The following is a 22,236-nucleotide window of genomic DNA, read 5'->3' on the forward strand; positions in this document are numbered from 1 at the left end:
GCATTGTGGTTGTAGAATTTATTATTTGGGTCTATTTTATATTATTTTTAGATTTGGCCATGATTTTAGTTTTGATAGAAGTCACTTTGTAAATATATTAATTAGCCACCGTGCTTAATATTTTACATGTTGTTTTCTCATCACCTTTAAATAGGAAATTATAATATTGTGGATACAGTTTCAGTCATAGTGTTTTTATAACAGACCTTAGCACCGGAGTCGGTTTGTGGAGACCGCCATGCTTCTGCCATCTGTACCACCGAGACAGACATCGCTGTTCTGTCTAATCGTGTATTAAGTATGTGGGTAGAGACTCATGCCTGCACCTTCAGATTCAACATATGAAGGGTCACAAGAAGCAAAATGCAAAACAAAGAGACAACGCGTGGACTTTTTGGGTTTTGGAGCTCCACGTGGTCTTTCAGGGAACTGCAGTTTTGGCACTTTATGTCAAATGTGTTCATTTGTTAAATCTCTTTAATTGTGTTAAAGAGGTTGCTGCTTTAAAGAAGGTTTATTGGAAGTGTTGGAGAAAACTGCAAAATAAAATTAAATAGATAACTAAATGGAAAATACATAACCGCAAAAACTGCAAATTATGTTTAAATTAGTGCTGCCAATCAGGTCACATAATGAAAAGAATTAAATTATTTGGAACTCTCAGTCATTTAAAATCAAAATAAAATCACCATCTAATGTTTTTGTCTACAGCTATGAATTAATTCTATAATCATGTATAATGTACTGTAAAGATAAACATGGTAAGGGAATTTTTTTTAAAAGGCTATTGCCAGTAACCCCTGATCTACTTAGTTAATGTAAACATTTTGAAATTATGCAAAAAGATTAGCTGCAAATATACTTCCAACTTTCAAACTTGCATAACAGAAAGAAAGAAGAAAGAAATGCATGCATGCACAATGCTCCTCCTCCCCTGGGTTTCATTAGTAGCAATGGAATTCAGTGACCCAGAAACTAAGCCTAGCCCTAATCAATTTGCAGACGTTCACAAGCATACACTTGAACTGCTAATTACAAAGCCAAACTCCTCCCCACAGGGAGGGGTTTCCTCTTTGAAGATGAGCCAAACAGTGAAAAGCCAAAATATTTTGTAAATACAGTATTTTCATTGGCTTCAACATCATAAGGATGAACTTGTGTCAGAAGATGTTCATGACTTTGTTTGGGTTTCACGATTAGTAAAATGGAAATTCAAAGCCTCCTGTATTTAATATTATTCTCATTTCATGTCAACTTCAGGTTTTATTATATGATACTTCAGACAGGAGGACAGCTGATTACATTTTGGACACTTGACATTAACCATGTTCATCTTAAGAAAAACATATTTATTGTCATTTCACTGTATTTTTGTATTAAATGTAACTTTGTAATATTCCCTTGAAACAGACAAAATCCTTGTGTTACACATTATTGAACATCTCACCAGACTGAATGCAGGCTAAAGAAGTTAAAATGAAAGATCAACAGGGTTTGTGTTTAATTAACTCTGCGGTCTAATGAGGAGGCAATGATGCAGCTTTTCACACCAGAGTTAATGATGGCTCTACTCTAATGTACCTTCAAGTGTCCAAGGCTTGGCAGTGGAACAATAGGCCAGGATGCATTTACACTGATTCTCTCATTTACATCTGTCCTTCTGCTGCAACATGTATAACTGTATCATATTTTATTATATGCTTAGTGGAGGGAGGTATACTTGTCATATTGCAGTATTTTATCAGTGCACTTTGGCAATACTTGTATCAGTAAAAGACTTCAATAGCTAACAACTTCTGAGTCACAGTGACAAATCCCTCCCCGACTATTTACTCCAAGATTCCCGTTATTCTCTTCTGCTCACGAGAGAATAACTCGAGTTCTCACATAACACAACTGAAGCCTGACGCAACAGAGCTCATGATGTCTGCAGCGTGAGCCCTGGTAAGAAGTTACATGTGACAGTGGTAGTAAGGAGGGCTGTTGGAAACAAAGCAAATACTATTTGTTGACACTTTAATAACTCTTGAAGGTTAAGTGGATTTCTGTTTTATGTAGGACAACATTAAGCATTTCTTGCTAAATATTGAGCACTGCTCAAACAACAACATCTGTCTGAACACCGCATTGATTTCAGCAGCATTTCCATCAATCCATTTTCATCCATACTGGAGTGAATCCCAGCTCTCACATCCTGGACAGGTAGCCATGCTGTAGAGTTAGGTTTATCCTTTGTTGGACAATGACACATTTTTATAGTTTCGTGGGGTTTTAAGAAAAACTTGGCTTGAACTGTCTAGGAATTGAATAAATGAAAGAAAAAAGACAAACAAAATAAACTACAGAGAACAGCAACAACTTTCGGGGTGGCCAAATCAACAATCTGGTACTTTTTTTTAAAAGTTTCAATGCACTGGTCAGCTCAGCAACACCAAAGATCCACCAAAAATTCCACAGATGACAGACTTATTTCCATGGTTAAGAGGGGAACAAGCCTTTCACCGTCATGGTTCTGGGTCATTTGACTCAGCATTTGGAGTTTATTGTGTTTTTGTGATTTCTTAGAGTTGTGATGATTTAGTTTTATATAATTTAGGATTGAATTTATTTGTTTTCCCATTACTTAATTACGTCTCTGTGCATATCGCTCCCCCGACCTCTGTGTGTCTTAGCTGGGTTGTTGTGTTTCGTCTCCCTTTTTCAGTTCACGTTCCTCTCCTTGTGTTTCATTCCTCACTCTCTCCCCCTCCCTCCCCGTCTCGTCTCCCTTAACTGTTTCCATCTTTTCCCTTCTTTGTCTCTTCAGTCCGTATAGTATCCAGGTGCGTTCCTTCCTCCTGGCTCCTGTGTCAAGCTGCGTTTCTTAATCTGCGTCTTTGTGTTTCCTGTTTTACTTTGACAGCCCCGTCTCCGTGTTCAGGATGTTCAGTTTTTCTTCCTCCTGTCTCGTCTCACCTAATTTGTTCCTGCTGTGTTCCCCATGTGTTTCCACTTCCCTTGTCACCCTTCTGTGTATTTATTATGTGAGTTTCCCCCTTGTTTATTTTTGGGTGGTCTGTGCTTCATGGGTCATGTTCAGGTATTCATGTTTAAGTGTTCCAGTGTTTAGTTTTAGTTTTCCCAGTGTAGTCCAGTTAGTCTCCTGCTGCCTTTTGTTTTGTATCGCTCTCCAGCCTAAATAAAGACTCTGACATTCACAACCTCTAACTAAGTCAACAGCCACAAGGAGGTAGACTTATTGTTGCCAAAGTCTACAAGCAAGATATGCCTTCATGAATGTAAATACAGAAGGATTACAACAAGCCACAAACCACTGGTTACACTCGAGAACAGAAACATCTAAAAGAGCCTGATAATATTCAGTGTTCTGAAAAACAAAATGTTTTTGGACAGATGAAACCATAGTTAATTTGAATGAGAATGATGGATGAATTGTGACGTGTGCAGGACTACACTCTGCTCAGATTCAGCCAAATACTGCAAAACTGATCAGATTAGCATCTGCACCAGGACAAACCAAAAGTCTTTAGATTACTTACTGTTCAAACATCCAGTCTAGTTAACTTTATTACCTCTTGCAAGGAGGTTATGTGTGTCATAATATCTGCATACGTGACAGCTCAAAAAGTTTTGAATGAATTCTGATAAAACTTTGTAGGGCTGTAGATTAACAATCCATTAAAATTTTCTTACGTCCACCGAGGTCATCAAGGTCAGCGTACTTAGAAACTATGACTTTTACAAGTGTGGTGTGTGTTATCAACACATATAAAGTGACGTATAAAGATTTACATTATGTCAAAATTGACCTCTGACCTTACCCCAACCGGTCTCAGCAGATGGCCCCGCCCCTCCCTGAGTCTGGTTCTGCTGGAGGTTTCTTCCTGTTAAAAAGGACTTTTTCCTTCCCACTGTCACCAAAGTGCTTGCTCATAGGGGGTCATATGATTGTTGGGTTTTTCTCTGTATGTATTATTGTAGGGTCTACCTTATAATATAAAGCGCCTTGAGGCGACTGTTGTTGTGATTTGGATTCTGTATAAATAAAATTGAATTGAATTGAACTGAATGCTTCAAAGTCAGTAGACTGAAGGTCAAAGTGATAATAATGGTATATAGAGCTATTTAAAACTATGCTTTTTCAGATATCAGTTTAAAATCACTCACTCTTTTATGTCTTTACGAGGTGAGACCCCCACTTATATCATCGAGCTTCTTCACCCTTGCTCTCCAAACTGGATCCTTAGATCCACTGATGGTGGTCTGATGGCTATTCCAGAGACGCCCTTTCCAAACCCTAGCACCAATACTGTGAACCAGTTTACCTCCCACTCTACGCACCACGTACTCTGTGGCTTCTTTTAAAAAACAGTTGAAAACTCAAATATTTATACAGGCGTTTGGGTAATGTTCTTGTGTAATATGTTGTTTTGTCTGATATGTTTTTATATTACCTGTAAACTACTCTGTCTTAAAAAGTGCTGTATAAATACATTTTACTTACTTACTTCTTACTGCTATTGTTTGTTTTGACAACATATAGGCATATAGGGAAAAATACAGTATATATGTGGATTCTAAGTATCATGTTACCTTGAACCTCAGACCTCTCCTTTAAGGTCAAACTTTCATAAATTTTCTTTTATCTTTAAAGCGATGCTAAAAGTCTAATGTGTTTGTTTATACTGCCAACATTCAGGAAATGATAAATACACTGTAGGATAACACCATATAATAAGCTCAAGTGTTTCATGTCCAGTTATTACACATCAATACCTATTATCGATTACCTGCTCCTACATAATGTTTGAGTAATCAAAGTAAACATCTGTCATGTAAAAGTAAATACTGCAGAGAGGGAGCTGCCTTAGAGAGGCTTGTGCTCTTGTTGTTATCATTATTGTCAGGGTTCATATAAAAAGCAGTAATATGAGGGACGCCAGCATCAGAGAAAGCAGAAACCTGCGGGTTAGCAGTCTGCTGCTCTAACATCTGGTCTGGTTAACTCGTTAATACAAGTTGACCATCCTAACATTGCAGGCTAGAACCGAGAATCTGGATCCCTGTGCATTACTCCCAGCTGCAGCATTAATTGGAGCACTTCCCCTTTAAGAAAGTGAACAGCGTGAAGCGGTGGAGGAGCTGGTCAGGAACTGGTCAGGAGCGGTCGGCAGTGAAGGAATCTCAAAACTTTTCCAAAACACAGTTTTACTGCTCCGTTACCTGCTCCAGTACACCCCCAGTTTACCGCCGAATATCACAACTGCGTCCCCGCCTTCTTACCGTGCCTGTCCGGGATGTAGTGGATGCAAGTGACCGCTTGGAAAAAAGGAAAGTTGGGAGAGGGAAAACTTGTGGAATGATGCCCGACCGACTGCATCCCTCCCTCCAAAGTTCAGCTAAGGTTGCTAACGTTAGCTAGCGAAGGAGCCAGCGTCGGCTCGCTGTTATGTGAAAGTTTGGATAAACTTTTCTCTGACTGGTAAAACACGTAGAAACACGGCATCTGTGATAGTGGAGGAAGCGTGTGGAGATCGAAGAGCTGTGACAGACTGAAAGCGTCCACCCCGGGTTTGTTATCATAGCCGGGGCTAGTGCAGCTAGCTGATACACAGCTAACTTTATTACAAGTTAACTAGAGTCGGTTAAGCCGCCGTGAGGCATGACAGGACACACCGCTCAGCTCCATCATGCAAACAGTAACAGTGCAGTACTTTAACGCTTCAGGAAGCTGTGTTCAGACCTGCTGAGTGGTATCCTTAGCTGTGCTTGAGGAGATGAGAAGAGGAGCGACAGCCATGGTTATCTTTGCATGTGAAGGCAGCTGGATGTACTGAGATCACAAAATGACTCTAATGCCTGTGGAGAGTTCTGGAAAGCGGTTTGGGTTTTAGAAATCTAACTTTTATTTGGATGCAGCTTTGTTCAAGCCACCTACAGCCAGTACTGTATTTTTACATTTTTGGTATTTGATGACATCCTTGCCTTCTTGTCAAGTCTTTCCGGGAGGCCTTCCTGCATTGTTATGAACATTGCTCATCATCTGCATCCAGAGGGCTCGGATCTGGGATAAAGTGGAGAGCAGCCATCATGAAGGTGACAGTAACATTTGGGCAGACAGGTGTGGTGGTGCCATGCAAGGAGGGATGGACCGTGAGGGACCTCATCCAGCAAGCCACGCAGAGATACAGAAAACTCCTGGAGCAGGTACTGTGGAGAAGTTTGCAAAGCACCTGTCTGTCTTTACAATTACGCCTGATAGCAGTCTTGGCACGAGAAGTGACTGTTTTATTCAACACTTGCACACATTAAACGCAGCACATCTTTATACTGTGACTGTGGCAAAAATCTTAGCTGCAGAAAAATATGTTTTTGTCAGTGATATCCCATAGAGCGAGCGCTCTGCTTGGGAAAAATGAACAAAAAGCATGAACAAATGCAGCCTTATCTCTCTCCGAGTCCATCTCACCCTTGAGCTGTCAGTTAGCTCCATTATTTATTGTAAGAAGTAGTTCTGTAATAATGTGTTAAGATTTTCATGAACTCGGAGACAGATAAGTTTTTATGAAACAGCACTTTCATAACATTTGAGGTTTTCCCCCTGAAGTCATGAAAGAATAATCGAGAGCTCAGTCATTTTTATATCATGAAAGGACCATATGATTTTCACATCTAAAAGTCTTGGGAAATTAGACAAAGCCATGGAGGTCCAGTTTTCCATAATTGCTGTATAAAAAATTAAAAGGATATCTGATATGAATTGTGATGGTCCAGACAGGAGCAGGCGAGAGTCATTTCCAATTTAGTTGTGAGTGTAAAATGCAAATGACTCTGTCTTGTGATTCCTTTATGACTGCTGTTGATTCCCGGCGCTGCTCTCAGGGCAGGAACCCCATGACCCCCATCACACAACCAAATCTTCTCAGTGACTTGCTTCATATTGGGTCCATTATTCAAAAGGCACAGCAGTCATATGGATGGATCGTCTCAGCTGTGATTGAGGGAGAGATGTCGAAGGTGTGTGTGTAGGTTTATATGAGAGGGTGCTAGAGATGCCGTCCTGTGTTTTTTTGCTCCCTGGACCTTTTTTCCTTTTTAATCTGCTTCCACCTGTCCGTATATTACCCCTCACTGCACAACCCTCCTGTGTGTTTTGCCCCCTTCATCATATTTATCATTCTTATTTTTTACACAAGTAAATCTCCTGTTCACCTTGTATATTGCTGTGCACGTAGCTCGAGCCGTCGCGTCCCTTTCGTTTAAACTGTTCTTCCTCATTGAACACTTCCTCCCTCACATGCAGCTCTTCTTTATAAGATAGCTCCATTCCAGCTAGAACTAGAAGGGTATGGATAGAGGAACTGTCACCATCTTCAGCTCAGAAAATGGAAGCTATGATGATGACTACCTCTAGAAGTAAATGTGTCTGAAGAAAAGATTCATGCGGGTACATGCCTTGAATAAATCAAAGAAAAGGGCCTATTTTCATTTTCACAGTAAAGATCAGTTTACACTGTTTTGACTGTAGTTTGTTTGCTCTTAAGCGTGATGTATGGTACTGTCTCGAATCCCCGCTGTAGCGAGTGATGTTGTTGTGTCTCCATTAGCTCTGCTATCACGAGTCTGATTGAGCCGATCATGCTGGAATTAGAGTCAATAAATCTTAGGCAACAGTTCACTGAAGAACTGACTCTCAAGTCTCCTTTTAGTAGCTCTGACTTTGTTTTAATAATAATACAGTTATTTGCTTTATAAAAGCATCATCCTTGTGGAAGGATGCTGTGTTTCTCAGACCTGACACAGCAGTTGAGGTCTGCTTTGCTGTAGTTACATATCAGGGAAGGTGGACTGCAGGCTACAGCATAGATCTAACGCGGTGCTATGAAGCTAGAGCAGGAACATCTGAGGTGTGCTGAGATGTGAGTGCCTCCCTGCTCTGCTGCTTTGGTCTGTTTGTCTTTGTTTGGTGCATGTGTCAATGAAATTCTTTGCTAAGAACATGCTCACTCTGTGTGTTTTGGCCTGCTCTTCACTTCTTCCTCTGTTTTCTTTCCCTTTTCCCGCTGTCTCCCACACCTTTGTCAGCAAGTCTCAGTCTCTCCTCCTCTTTCCACCTTCGCGCTGCACTTTGTACTCCTCAAATGGTTTTAGCCATTTTTCCTCTTAATCATTTTCACAGTAATTCTCCTGTTGTTTGTCTTCATTTTTTCAACCCTCCCTTTCAGAACTTTTGACATCAGACTCCAGTTCTGCTTCTTGGGGTGTGGTGAATTTGTGGTCTCCTTTTCTTCTTCCTAAGTATTTTCTCTGTGTGTGTTTTTCTGACTTTCTTGTTGTCACTCAGTCATTTTTCTGCAACACTAATCTCTTGTAGCTGTATAATTATGGCTGTTAGCGTGTTTCGGGATTAAAAATCTAGGATATCTGTGTGTGTTGTACAGCAGTCCAGTCCCTAATCCTCCCTCCCAGTGCCAGGCAAATCATATTTTTATGTCACAGAGACTGCTAGCGTTCTCTCTTTCCCCTTCCTCCCTATCTGCTTCACTCTACTTAGAGAGTATGCTGCTTGGATTAAAAGCATTTTATTATCTTGTGTTTCTGCATGCACTGTAGCTAACTGATACTGGCAGTACTATTTATCAGCTGCTTTGTTAGGTGTTCCCACAGTGGTGCTTAAGAGGAGCTAATGCACAGCACAGACATTAGCGCTACATTTGAGCGATCTGAAAAAGAGTTGGGCTTCATGAAATGTAGTCTTAAGGTGAGCTTCTGAGAGGATTTAATTCCTGTTTGTGATCATTTTAGTTTTACATTCATCTCTGAATTAAAACTCGTATTGGTTTAACCCACAGGGTGCACCCAGAGAGGATGGAAGAAACAAAAGGCTTTGATATGGCTGCTTTTTATATGAAACTACTGTTATTTACTGATACATTAAAGGTCTTTTTCTAACTTTTTCTAATTCATTTAAAGCTCTTTTTAAAGATAAGGCAGGTCTCGCATCACTAAGTACCTAATTTAGCTTGGTTAACACGTTTTTGGATGTGGATTTAGAACTCGTTCACCACACTGATGCTAAGCCGTAAATTCTGTTTTTATTATTATTTTGGGGGCTTTTATTAGTTTTTTTTAGTGAAGAGAAGGAGAGTGGGGAAGACATGCTGCAAACGGCGTCGGGTCAGAATCAAGCCTGGATTGCTGCAATTGGTCTTGTGGTCTGTTCAATCACAGAACTAAACCAGCACCCTGTAAATGCATAGTTTCGCAAAATGAGTAAAGAAAAGCACAGAATGAAGGACATTAGATAAAAAACACTGTGTGGAACCCTCACGTTATAATTACAGGAGCTGCTCGGTCATCGTGAACCATCTCATAAAGCTCCTGGTGCACAGACTTTGTGCTGATGATAATACCAGAAGATGTTTGAACACAGCTGATCTTGAATATTTGGAAGGGGTGAAAACTCACAGACTGACTTGTTACAGTAACAGACTTGAAACTGCTGAGCTCGAATGAGGCTGCTTTTGAAAGCTGACTGATATTACACACCTGTGGCAACGGAACTGAAAACAACAGACACCTTATATTAAGAAGTGTGAACCGGTTCTTTTATCCCTATAGTGTAGATGCATTGTTTATCATGTGTTTAGTGAATAGTTTTTTTCCCCCTTTCTTTCTGGCCTGATCTGTTTGCTGTTTGTTGCCCACTTCCTGATTTCTTAGTTTTTTGCACCTAAATGTTTCTGAGCTTAAAATAAATTTTAATAATAGACAACAACAATCTGAGTAAATACAAAATGCGGTATTTAAACAATAACACACCTGCCCCATGTGAAAAACCAATTTCCCCCTAAACCTAATAACTGGTTGTGTCGCTCTTGGCAGGAGGACACACAGTTATGTGTTTATGAGTCTTTCATATTGTTGTGGAGGAATTCTGCTCCACTGTCCTTTACAGAATTGTTGTAATTCTGCCACATTGGAGGGTTTTCCAGCATGAATGACCAGTTTGAGGTCATGCCAAAATATCTGAGTCTGATTTAAACCACTACAAAACAGCCCCAGACCATCACACCACCACCACCATGTTTGACTGTTGCTCTGATGTTCTTTTTATGAAATGCAGTATGTAATGGGACTCAAACCTTCCAGAAAGTTCAGCTTTTTTTCTCGTCAGTCCGCAGAATATTTTCCCAGAAGTTTTGTGGATCATCCAGATGGTTTTTTTTGGCAGATGTGAGACGAGCCTTGGTGTTCTTTTGGTCAGCATTGGTTTTCTCTTTGAACTCTCCAGTTTTGCCCAGTCTCTTTCTTATTGTTGAGTCATGAACTCTGACCTTGACTAAGCCAAGTGAGGCCTGCAGTTCTTTACATGTTGTTCTGGTTCTTCTGTGACCTCCTGGGTGAGTCGTTGATGTGCTCTTTGAGTAATTTTGGTAGGCCAGCCACTCCTGTGAAGCCTAAGACTGATGACAGCAAGACACTGACTTAGTTTATCAGGTGTTTCTTTAGATTGTGTCACGATGTGTTGATTTTTGAGATCTTTTAGTCTACTTTACTTTGTCAGACAGCTTCTATTTAAGTCATTTGTGCCAGTAATCGGGCGCGGCTGCTGAAATTGAACTGTGGTTAATCACAGTTGAATTGGTAGAAATTATTTCCCACACAGGGCAGGTAGGTTTGGATAACTTTATTCCCTTAAGAAGTGAAATCAGCGTTTTGTTTTTTTGTTGTTGTTGTTGTTGTTGTTGTTTTTTTTTTTTTTTAAAAAAAGGTGTTTTGTATTTACTCTGATTATCTCTGTGTAATATTAAAAATTGTTTGAGCTGAAACATTTAAGTGTGACAAATACGCAAAAAGAAAGAAAGAAATTAGGAGGGGGAACCGTACCCATTCTCATGATGGCGTCCCTTCTGTAAAATCAAGTGAGGTTTGATTATGTCTTTTTTAAAAGTGCCAGTGTATGCCTAGTAAGTATTTTTACCATTCAAATAGTGTCCGTTTATTGTAGTTAAAACATTTTTCGTAGACTTAGGGTAGTGTGAATGTATCTGATCCTGACAGTACTGGTTAACTGTAGCACGCCTTTAGGACACTCATGTAGATAAAGTATAAATCCAGTTAGCTTTTAAGAGAAAAGCACAGATTAGTCAATTAGTCTGTAAGTTTTTATTCAGCAGATATCATTAGATTAACTGTCATCCACTTAACTCAATATATCAGTGATCTAAGAGCACTGTGATCTTTAATTATTTATCAGAGCAAACAAGCCTGCTGACAGCTAGAGCATAATATAGAGCTATCACTGTTGATGGATGATCATAGAAGGCTAGCGCAAATTATTGAATGGAAGCACCGAGCATGACTGTATCAAGTGGAAAAAATGGTGATATGCAGGGTTTTTGTAGAGCGTTGGCTGTGAGGAGATTAATAAACCATCTGAAGAAATCAGAACAAAAGCATTTGAAGATAGCAGAGAGAAGAGGAAGAGGGAGGGATGAAGGCGGAGGTTGTGGAGAGTTGCCAGAAAGTTATCAGCCTAATTGCCTTTGGCCAAACAGACACGTGTGCGACTGTGTGTTTATGAGTCCCAGTACAAGTGAAATGCAGGTGGTGTTGCCTGTATAATCCAGAAAAATGACACTCAGCATTCTGTAATCATGTCAGTTTCAAAATAAAAAGCAGATCCCCACCATGGGAAAAGTACCTTTATTGTTTCGTTTATTAGAAACACAGGTTCCACGTTTAATGCCAATACACAGATCCTGCACAGGAGAGACCAGTTTTCTTTAACTGTACAGCCAGAATGCATGAATGGGACTTTATCTAGAAAACACTGATATGAAATTTCAGACCTTTAGGGCAAACTTTACTGGAGATTGCAGCTTTATTTTGTGTCTCTAAACCCTCTATAATATCTCCATTGGAATGGCCGAATTATGCGAATTGGTTTAAATAATTTCTGTGACATTGGAAAACATAATGAAACATTTTGAGTCCTCTAAATCCTTTCAGCATTATTCCAAACACCGGTGCCGTGCTTCTCTTGCTGCTAATTATACCAGGGCAATAATGGGCACAAGCAGGCTGTCCTTGTCCTACTAAAACAGAGACGGTGTTCGGACACTCGCATTTTGGAGGCCAAACAAATATTATGGACAACGCTGACCGGCTTTTCATATCGAGAGAAGTTTTCTTTTTATTTTCTGAACAAAGTGGGCAAACAGTGAACAATGAAATTTAATCAGTAATATTTGAACCTTGGTATAATTTACAAAGAATAAAGCAAACAAAAATATTAATAACCGTTCCTTTGATCTGTGGACCCCTGTGCGGTCTGTGGATAATAACACATGATTGGACACTTCAAAGGTTCAGAGCTGTCACTGGGTTTTTTTGTCTTTTATATACCCTGCTCATCATAGATTGATAGCAACAAATTCTTCTTGCACAACTTCACCTACTTCCATGGAGAAGACAAAGATCTGATGATCACTTACAGTAATAGGGAACAGCTTTACAGCTGGTCACTTAATAAAGCTGTTCCCTATTACTTTTAAGTGTTGCTGGAGTCTTCACGTCATGTAAAATGAAGTAAACAGTTGAATTATAAAGAATCTAACCAATGCGAGCATGTGTAGTAATGGGGAAAAAGGAAAAAAAAAACCCATCTTTATGTGAAACTTTCAAATGCTTTGAACTGGCTACAACAGGTTGCAGGTGGCTGTTAAAAGGTTAAGCCTATAACACTGAGGTCCTGGTGTTCTCTTTGCTTTTAAAGCCTGTGCTGTCCTGCCAAGATCTGAATGGTTTTCTAAGGTCTTCCAAGTTAAGACTGCAGATGGCTGTGAGTCAGCAATGTACAGGTTTCTAGCACAACCTGGCTTACTACCAGGGGGGCACGGAGGACAAGGAAGGGGAACAAAGTCTTCTAATATACAGAACAACTTTGTTGGCTGACTGATGTGTATACAGTAATACATTAATGTAGTAAACTAGTTCTACAAAGTAAAAGTTCTAAGGATATGGGTCTGGGAAAGCATTCAAAAGGATTTTCAAATTACTTGAACAACCGGATAGTGACAATAAAGGCATTCTATTCTATTCTATTCTATTCTAAAATCAGTTTCAGGCTGACACGGTGAAACTAAAATAATACATGAACCATTACTTGCTTTCATTGCTTGTCCAAATGTATAAAAATGTATAAAACATAAATAAATAAAAAAAACAACCATGTGACTGCACATATTTGGACCAAGATAAGAAATCTAAGGTATAGATGAAGCCAGATGATAAATATATTATGCTTTAAAAACTGAAATCAGTTGTGTTTGTGGGCTGGTGGTGTTTTTACACTATTCCTGTGTATACACTTGTGCATATGGATTTCCAGGTGGATGTGTATGGAAGGGTTCTTGCCAGTGTGGGTGTACAGTGTAGTTTCATTAGTCGGGACAGGAATGCTGATGAGGCGTGGCCAAACAAGCTGATAAAATCGTACAAACATTCTGGCCCCATGCCACGGCATAGGCAATTATTTCTGAGGGCGAGGGAGAGGCCGGGAGGAGACACGTGCCTCCTCCTCTGTAGACAAACCACAGGAATGTGTTTATTGAGCCTGACTTTTTAGAACGGACTCGGAAAGGTTTGTTTGAATGCAGTGTTCGAGTCGGTGTAACCAAACCATGAATTTTTCTATACAACATGACAATAAATGTATCTTTGCTTAATTGGATGATTGAAAAGTGAGCTTGTGCCCATCTTAAGTGTGGAATGCTGTTGCAGGGTCACAAGGCAGGTCGGGGGGTGATTTAGTTTAGATTGTTTATTTTGCTATTAGTCACTGCCTTTACAGAATTATCGATAATAAAATGATATAATACATACATACATACATACATACATACATACATACATACATACATACATACATACATTTCCTTCTTGACGTCTGTGATGATTTCAGACCTCTCAGTTCTGGATAAGGATCTGAATGTGGGCGAGTATTCAGCTGAAGCTGTGGTGTGGATGTTGCACTGCGTGACTCTTCAATCACACCTCTGTGGTTTATCGAGGTCCACTCATTTGCACGACCTTCAGTTTGAGAGCAGCGTGCATACCAGACTCGTTTGCTAAGCAGCAGACTAAAAAGGCGTACTGTTCAGAGATAAGAATGGGAGCGATGGTACAGAGTGTTTTCACTCAGGAGGGAATTTACTCCAACCTATTAATCATTTCCACATCATGTCACGAGAATCAAATATCCCAAATTACCCAAGATTATCTGAAATAGACTCAGGCAAAACACTGCATTAAGTGCTAATCCCCCTGATTTTTGGATTTGATCGCCGTGTTTACACCTCTTATCTTTAAACTTATATCTGCCAGTCTCTCTGGGTTTAAAAACCGCTAGAGTTGGAGGGACAGGATTTGGTGCTGACACTTTATCAGATTAGACGAGTGTGCTCACGGCTTATCTCTCAGAATCTTCATCTCTCGTCGGTACAGCTGTACGGCTTGCCTACTGTAACAGAGAAAGCCAAACAGGCGTTGATGACCTCATAGCAGCAGCAGGTCGCCGAAGGAACGAGGCTGTTTTCACTGTGTGTTTCTCATTGTGTTTCCAGGTTACAGGGATATGCTAGAAATGAAAAAAATGGGGGTGTAGTACGTGTTTCCCACTTGTTGTAGTGATTAGTCTGCTGATTAGTTTCTTGAACAATTAGTTGAAATTAAAAAGGTTCTGATCCACTGAATATGTAACAATGTAACTTGGAGAAAGACGGCATGGTGCGTGTCATCATGTGACCAGGAAACCATTTTAGCTATTTGACATCACACACAAGTCATTTCAGTCTCTTCAGAAACCACTGAAATGATTCTGTATATAATTAGAATCAGCTGATTAATGTCAGATTTATGGTTGGGTGTATTTCATCTTTGACCTGATGTGGTACTTGCTCAGTACTTTACATGTTCTGAAATAATAAATTCTAATTTGCAAATAAGTCTTTACTAGTCAGGTTAAATATCATCTGACTCTAGTCACATGATTATTTGTTAATATTCAGTGTTAATGTGGCAGTCTTCCTTTTTTGCACCTTTTCACAAAGTTTAATGATATTTGTCTTGGTACCGTTTGTGTAATCCTGCTGGCAAACAGACAAACTACACTGTAAATCTATTTGTGCACAGGATCTTTCCTTGCTCAAAGATTTACAGACCGTGTTCTGTGAAAATCAAGTTTTCCACCTTCGAAACATCAATTTGCTGAAGTAGACACACGAGCAAAATAAGCTGTCAGTGTCAGACTAACCATTTCTGCCTTGGTAGTAAAAAATAGTTAGTAGACGTTGGTGGGGGTATATTTAATATGAGCTAACTTGGCAGGTCAGGTGGTTGAGAACAAAATTTAGCTACCAGAGCGGTGAGTGAGCGTTGGAACATTTGGAGGCTGCGTAACTTTAATTAACAGAGTTTTTTTTTTTTGTTTGTTTTTTTGACCTGTCCCGTTTGGTTCTTTTGCCATCAGAATTATTGTCTAAAGGCGAAGAAAGATGCCCAACGGATTTACTTTACCAAATGGACCATCCCAAAACAGAGTTTTTTTAAGGGCTTAATCGATGAAAACTTAAAGACGATGGATTTGGGTTTTCAGCTATAAGGGCTTAAAAACCCACCTGTGCTAGTTTGTTGTAATTTGATGAATGACTCGTTGAGCTTTAATAGATTAGTTACAATTATAGGCGGAGTATAAAGGCTTCTGTGTGAATTGTACTTGGGTGGTGTGGATCAGCCCACACACTGAGAGCAGGCCCGGCTTAGTTTTCTGATGTGAGGAAGTAGAATACAAGCTGAACTCATCACGCCTATTTCTCGAGGTACGATTGCTCGTGTGGCGTCCCGGTGTTTGTGTGACGATGACCGATTGAGGGCTGGACATTAGAACTAATAAACAAAATTTAAAGCGCAGGCAGTTACACAAACACACGCACTCGGTGTGTGTCCTTGAGTTAACATTTTCCAAAGCCTTGATTGGTAGTGCTCAAGGGGAAAGAAGAAAATAAAACCGAGTATTTGAAAATCTATCTCTCATGCATCTGCACTGGGTCTCAGCCAAGTCATTGTTACAGCGGAGTCATACTATAAATTCCAGCTGGAAGGAAGGGAGGAAGAGTTACAGACAATAGAAGAGCATAAATGGTCTCAGTGTCGGAGCTTTGTGCAACAAAGATTGTTGAATAGCCATTGAAATGGCGTTTTTTGTAATTGGACGTGTAGAAAACATGTGTGCACATGTACCTTTTTTAATTATTACAGTGTACACAGTCGACACTGATAGAAAGAAATGTTGCCCTTGCAGTGATACCCGTGGACACAATGGCTCATCTGATCTTGAAATCTTTCTAATGCTCGTTTTTGAAAAACATTAACAAGCATCTGACCCTGAAAGAGTGATTTACTGGAGCACCACCCTGTAGTATTTGGAGTCGCACCTTTCCTTAGGCTGCGTGTGATTTGTCTTGAGTATGTGTGTGCATGCTTGTGTGTTGTCTCAATATGTTGTTCAACAACCAGCTCTATGCAGTCAGCTGTCCAGTACAGTTTCAAAGTCATTAATCACAGGCCCAACACGGCGGAGAAAGGGAGCGAGGAGGGAGAGAGAATGGGCCCAGCTAGAGCTGTAATCTGTACAAGGCACCTCGGGGAAGACGTGAGAGATGTGTGGAGCAAAGAAACAAAGGTGAGGCCAAAGTTGAGGGAGAAGGGGAGTCGGAGAGCGAGGGCTTTAGAAATGAGGAGTTGGTGTGCAGTAGATTCTTGTAGGTGTCCATCAAATAATTACAATAATTTTCATTTATTACTATGTTAATGTGAAACTTATTGGTCGCTGTGTGAAATTAAAGAGCCTCTCTCCATTGTTCTGTGTTTGAATTTGGAAAACTGAGGGTTTTTATTATAGGAAGCAGATGGTCAACAGTGCCTTTCTAGTCTTTTTGACCAATGTGTGATTCCAATACAAGCCACATTCATGTATCCGTGCTGTTATGTATTAATTAATGCCTACAGTGCAGACAACACCACTGGTGTTTGAATCCAGTTCACGTTTATTTATATAGCACCAAATGCACAGGTTCAGACGAACTGGGATCATTTCCGATATTTAAAACAATTAGTGTGAGAACTTTCATTTATTTGGAATCTTCAAGTTGCAGAAGTGATAAATACATGAGAAATAAAACGCATTATGATAAAAATATCAAAAAATTGCAGTTTAGAAATCAAGTTGGAATAAACGCATGATTACGATTTAAAGAGAACAAAAAATACATTTTTTACAAATGTAAAAAAGATGAACATTTTCAGTGCAGTAATAGTGCAAGAAAGATAAAGTTGGTTTAACAAAAAGTAAATTTAATACAAATGCATTGGGAACAGAGAAGACTTGAGTTTTCCGGGACTTGGATTTGGACCTTGGAAACTGAACGCAGCTTCTCCATGTTTAGTTTTGACTGTGTGGGCGTCAATATGACCTTCCTCTGAAGATGGACGAGGGAGATCTCTCTGCTGGATTGACAAGAGAGACGATTCATCCTAACGTCTGCAGCACAGAGAGCACAACCTGTAACATCTCAGGCTTAATTCAGCTCCGGTTTAATATCAGATTTTGGCAGCCGTCCCTGAACAACTAAAGAAAAACATCCCTAAAGAAACGTAAGAATGCAACAGTGATGAACTCCACATCATTTCTGTGCTCTGTGATGTGTAATTTAACAGCAGTCCGTATCCTTCAGACTGAAGTGTGCCCATTTTAGGATTCTGACAGAAAATGTTGGATAGTTTTCCAGCATGTTGTGGTTAACAGTCCAACAATACCGCGACTGAGACTCCACTGTCTGTGATGGCTAATGTCATTCCTGATGTGGAAAACAAAACAAGTGTTCTGTTAGAAATGTGTGCAGGTGTTAAAAAGCAGTTGTGGGGTTAGTTGATAAGTCTGTTCACAAGTCGCTGATTTGTGTCCTTTGTTGTAGGAAGGAGATTTCTTCATCCGGACGCACCATGTTGAATACTGTGATGGGGGGATTCTAGACCCCGACGACATACTCAGTGATCTGGTAGAAGACAAAGACAAGGTAAGTACATCCTCTGCAGAATATATTCTATTGTTTCTGTTTAAGTATGATTATGGGATTATACAGATTGCTGTATTTTTATGGAACAGCTGACTGGTTTGAGTTTTTTATTTGATTTTAACCAAAAAACAGAAACCCTGCTTCTTAATTAATAACTCTGAAAAACAATATGTGAAGTTAGTTTTTGTGAGCTTTAACTGGAATAGCCTGTTTCCTGAATGACCAGCACAGCAGATTACACGGGCCTGTGCAACTGAGCACCCCAGACACGCACCAGGCAGCTATTGTTCTGTGCGCGGTTACAAAATCACAGTATTTACTTTGGCCCATAAATATTTGCCACAATTTTTGTATATCTGCTTCTGTACACGACCGCTGTGGATTTAAAAACAAAATCCAATGAAATGCTATACTTCCTCTCTTGAGCTTCTCTCCACACCTTCAGTTGCTGTTGTGCATTCAGTTTTCCCTTCAGGTACTAAAAACTCTGCTCGGTCAGGTCTAGATCAGGTGGTCTTGTGTCATTTCACTGCCTTCAGAAACTCATGGGTGTCTCTTGCAGTTTGCTTTGGGCTGTCATCCATTTGAACTGTGAAGTGCTGTGCGATCAGCTGTGTCTATCAGCAGTCAAACATTAATAACACTAGTGGCACAGTTGCACTGGCAGGCCATAACAAACGATTTTGCAGGATTGCACAGTTTGGTTTTAAATGTTTTCTGCCAAAGTCTGGCTTTCTTGTTGTTGCGTGTAACCAGTGGTTTGCACTTTGTGGTAAACTGTCTCTATTTACATTCATGAAGGTGCCTCTTGAATACAGACTGCCATCTCCTTCAGAGTGTTCTTGACTTGGTTAGAGGTTGGTAAAGCCTTTTTCTTTCATAAAGGAAGCCTCCTGAAATCATCATCCACCTTAGTTGTGGTAATCTGGCCTCACCATAAAACTGCTTCAGTAAGCTGTCGAATTACTTTTGACCCTCTGAAACGAGCAGCTTCAAACAGTTAATACTTTTATACCTGAAAGTCTGCACTGCAATTTGTTTTTTGGAAATGTACAGATGTGTCATTGTCCAACCTGCCTTTAGGTCGACCTTCTGTATCCCTAAAGCTATAGAATACACTTTGGTTTGCGCAGTGCAACAGTGCATGACAGTCCCGTGTATTTCTCTTCGCTCTTTGGTTTGATGCTAGGTCACGCGGAGAGCGAGTGTGTAACAGAATGCTGACTGCAGTTGATGCAACAGTTTTATGCTGATTACACAGAGAAGTAAGTGAGCACATGATACTGTGTGTCTGCTCAAAAGTGTTGCAAAGGCTGAAGTGGAGATCTTTGTCTTGTATATTGTGTGCCATTGTATGTGTGTGCAGAGTATTGAGCTGCAGTGGCATATAAGCCACTCCCTCGGATACAATAATGCCTCTTAAGCAAAACTCAGAGGTAAAGGTTTTAACTTGCCTTCAGCATCAGGCAGCATCATTAGTAATTCACGTTTGGAGACTTGAGGCAAACTTAATCCATATATTCCTGTTTATTCTTATTTTTCCCCTGAAGAATGTCATTTGTCATTTAACCCCTTTGGAAACTGAAATTTTTCATACTTTTTTTAAAAGATCTGGCATTACACAGTGTGATCAATCCCATCCCCTACAGTAAGGACTGTTGGATAATTGCTCGGAGCCTTAAATGAATCCGGAGCCCTTCTCTTGGTGGCTCTGCACATTAAAACAGTGTCAACATGTTTTAATGAGCTTGTGTCCTATGGATAACTGAATTTTTCATTTAGGTCACTGCTAAAAATGTTGAAGAACCTGCTGGCTAGAAATTGTACAGATACAGTGTGTTTCCCTGTCCTTGGATCCTACTGTATGCCTTTAAGCATGTATAAATACTGCAGGATTTGTTGGAAATTCACCGAACTAATTAAGAACAAAGTTGCTGTAGTTAGCAATTTCTCTCGAGGCTGTAAGAATCTGTGGGAAGAACTGCTCTTAATTTAAGACTCAGGCCTTTGTGCCTCTGTTCATGTCAAAATAATCACTTATTTTACATTTAAAAGGGTAGTTTTGTTTTTGAGAATCTAGCTATAGCTAAAGGTTTTTAGCTTGATTGGTCGGTGTGCATGCCAACAGCTTTGGTGCATGGTTACATGCATGAAGTGGCCCAAGACTGACCTGAAGAAATGTTACTCGTGACTGTGTCTGTTGCTAAGAATTGATATTCACACATGACATTTTAGAATTTCATAAAGCCTGGATTGTTCCTCCATCCTGAGTGAAACGTCCTGATGAGCTCTTGTGTGAAAATGGTGCGGTTACATGACACACCGAGCCGCAGCGCACGGCCGCATGACTCAATGACAGGAGCAATAAAAGAGTCCGGAAAGCAGCAACTGACCTAGAAGATTATTGTTCTGAGAGCCTGTTGCCATGGTTTTGGTGAGATTTGCAGTCCATCATGCACTGGTCCTGCTTTTGCCTACTTGTTTGTGGTGCTTAATGTGCCGGTGTTACAGTGTGGAGTTCCTGTGATGATTAGTTCCTCTACGTTAGAAATAGCTGTGATGGTGTGTCTTCGATTTTGTCTAGACCATAGCACCTGAGCACCTGTTTCCTGAGAGAGCTCAGGATTACAGCAGTTTCAATGTTGTCTTTCATTCTGCAGTTAGAGAGAAGCATTGAGTTCATGGTTGATATCATTTACTGAAAGTAAATGAATGTCTTGGTGACGGCGATCCCTAAAGATGCACAATACATCTGACGACTGTGTTGTATTTTTATTCAGCATGTCCCTCGATGCTCTCTTCTCTCATATTCGCTCAAATACAATAGCAACGCTTGTAGGTAACATACTTCGAATGCAGTGAAACTGCCAAAGACATATTTTAGGGCATCAAATACGACAGCAAAACGCATCAAAACGTAAAGTATTAAAGCGTGCGATTTCTAGAAAATATATATTTCAGAGCTGGGATGAAAACAGTGCAACACACTAATGCCTCCAAAACACACATATGGTAAGGCACATACACACAGACACACAAACAAATAAACTGTACAGAATCATACTCGGCGATACACACTCCTGAGCACCAGAGATTGCATATGAAATGAAAGTGTGAAATATTCATTGGATTCTGAAGCGAGGCTGTCATAGTATTACTGAGCTGAGATGAATAAATGGCTCCTAATCCCAGATGAGTGTTTTACTGTAGGCAGACTCAGACTGCCTGGCTTTAGGTTTAAAACCACAAAGAAAATAAAAGATATTTGAGGTCTACTGAAGAAAGAGGTCAGGAGTACAGTTTTAAAAAAAAAAAATGGCTGAAATATACTCAGATACTGTTTCCCTCCTAAATCGCCACCGTATCGTGATTGCAAACGCCTCCACCGCAGTGATGGCGTCTGGGGTTGATGAATCTGGCTTTAGGATTATCAAACGTCACCTCTGTGGTGAGAAAGGAGCCTGAGCGAGTGTTTGTGGTCAAGAGGAACTCTCTAGATATGGTCGGCACATCTGTCCAGCTTTTAAGGCTCAGTCTGCTAGCGTGCTACAACTGAGTGTAATTCATTTAGCATTATTTTCCTCCCAACCCAAGTATCTGGAAATAAAAACGCCTGACGGTATTTATCTGGCTTAATTAGGTGTACTGAACCATCACAATTTTATGACAAAACAAACGCCGTATACTAAATATTGTAGGAGGAATATAGAGTAGCGGTTCTGTCTAATTTACAAAAAGAAACTCAGCCTACAAGTTAATGCTGCTGCTGTGTTTGGATACAGATGACACGTTATCTTTGCATTAACATAGAAAATATTTTACTGCTGTATTTTTTCATTATTCTGCAGCTTGATAGAGGACAGTCTCGTTTACATGGTGCTCCCCCAGGATCCACCTCTTAGGAAAATTATACTATACCAGATAAAATAAATGATCTGTGATGTGGGCTAACTGTTGTGCATTGTTGGTAAATGTACCTTTAGTCCCCCCATCCAACACCCTCTCACTCCAGCCTTTTTTCTCCATTACCCTAATGCCTCCCCTGCACGTTGTTTTTCAAGCACACTCACAGCTTTGTGCCAAAGGAAATGAAAAG

At 40.1% G+C, this 22,236-nt stretch overlaps 1 protein-coding gene across 2 annotated transcripts in view; it reads left to right on the forward strand.

Annotated features, from left to right (window-relative positions):
• The first annotated feature begins 5,113 nt into the window (after nucleotides 1-5,113).
• pard3bb (par-3 family cell polarity regulator beta b) overlaps nucleotides 5,114-22,236 on the forward strand; it is a 248,745-nt gene continuing 231,622 nt past the window's right edge. For both annotated transcript variants that reach the window (XM_039600345.1, XM_039600346.1), the window contains exons 1-2: nucleotides 5,114-6,207; nucleotides 18,039-18,140. In XM_039600345.1, coding sequence (XP_039456279.1) covers nucleotides 6,091-6,207; nucleotides 18,039-18,140 — 219 coding nt within the window. In that variant the 5' untranslated portion in view covers nucleotides 5,114-6,090. The remainder of the gene's footprint in view (nucleotides 6,208-18,038; nucleotides 18,141-22,236) is intronic.

This window comes from Oreochromis aureus, linkage group 16 (assembly GCF_013358895.1).
Source record: "Oreochromis aureus strain Israel breed Guangdong linkage group 16, ZZ_aureus, whole genome shotgun sequence".
In the NCBI taxonomy this organism is placed as follows: Eukaryota; Metazoa; Chordata; class Actinopteri; order Cichliformes; family Cichlidae; genus Oreochromis; species Oreochromis aureus.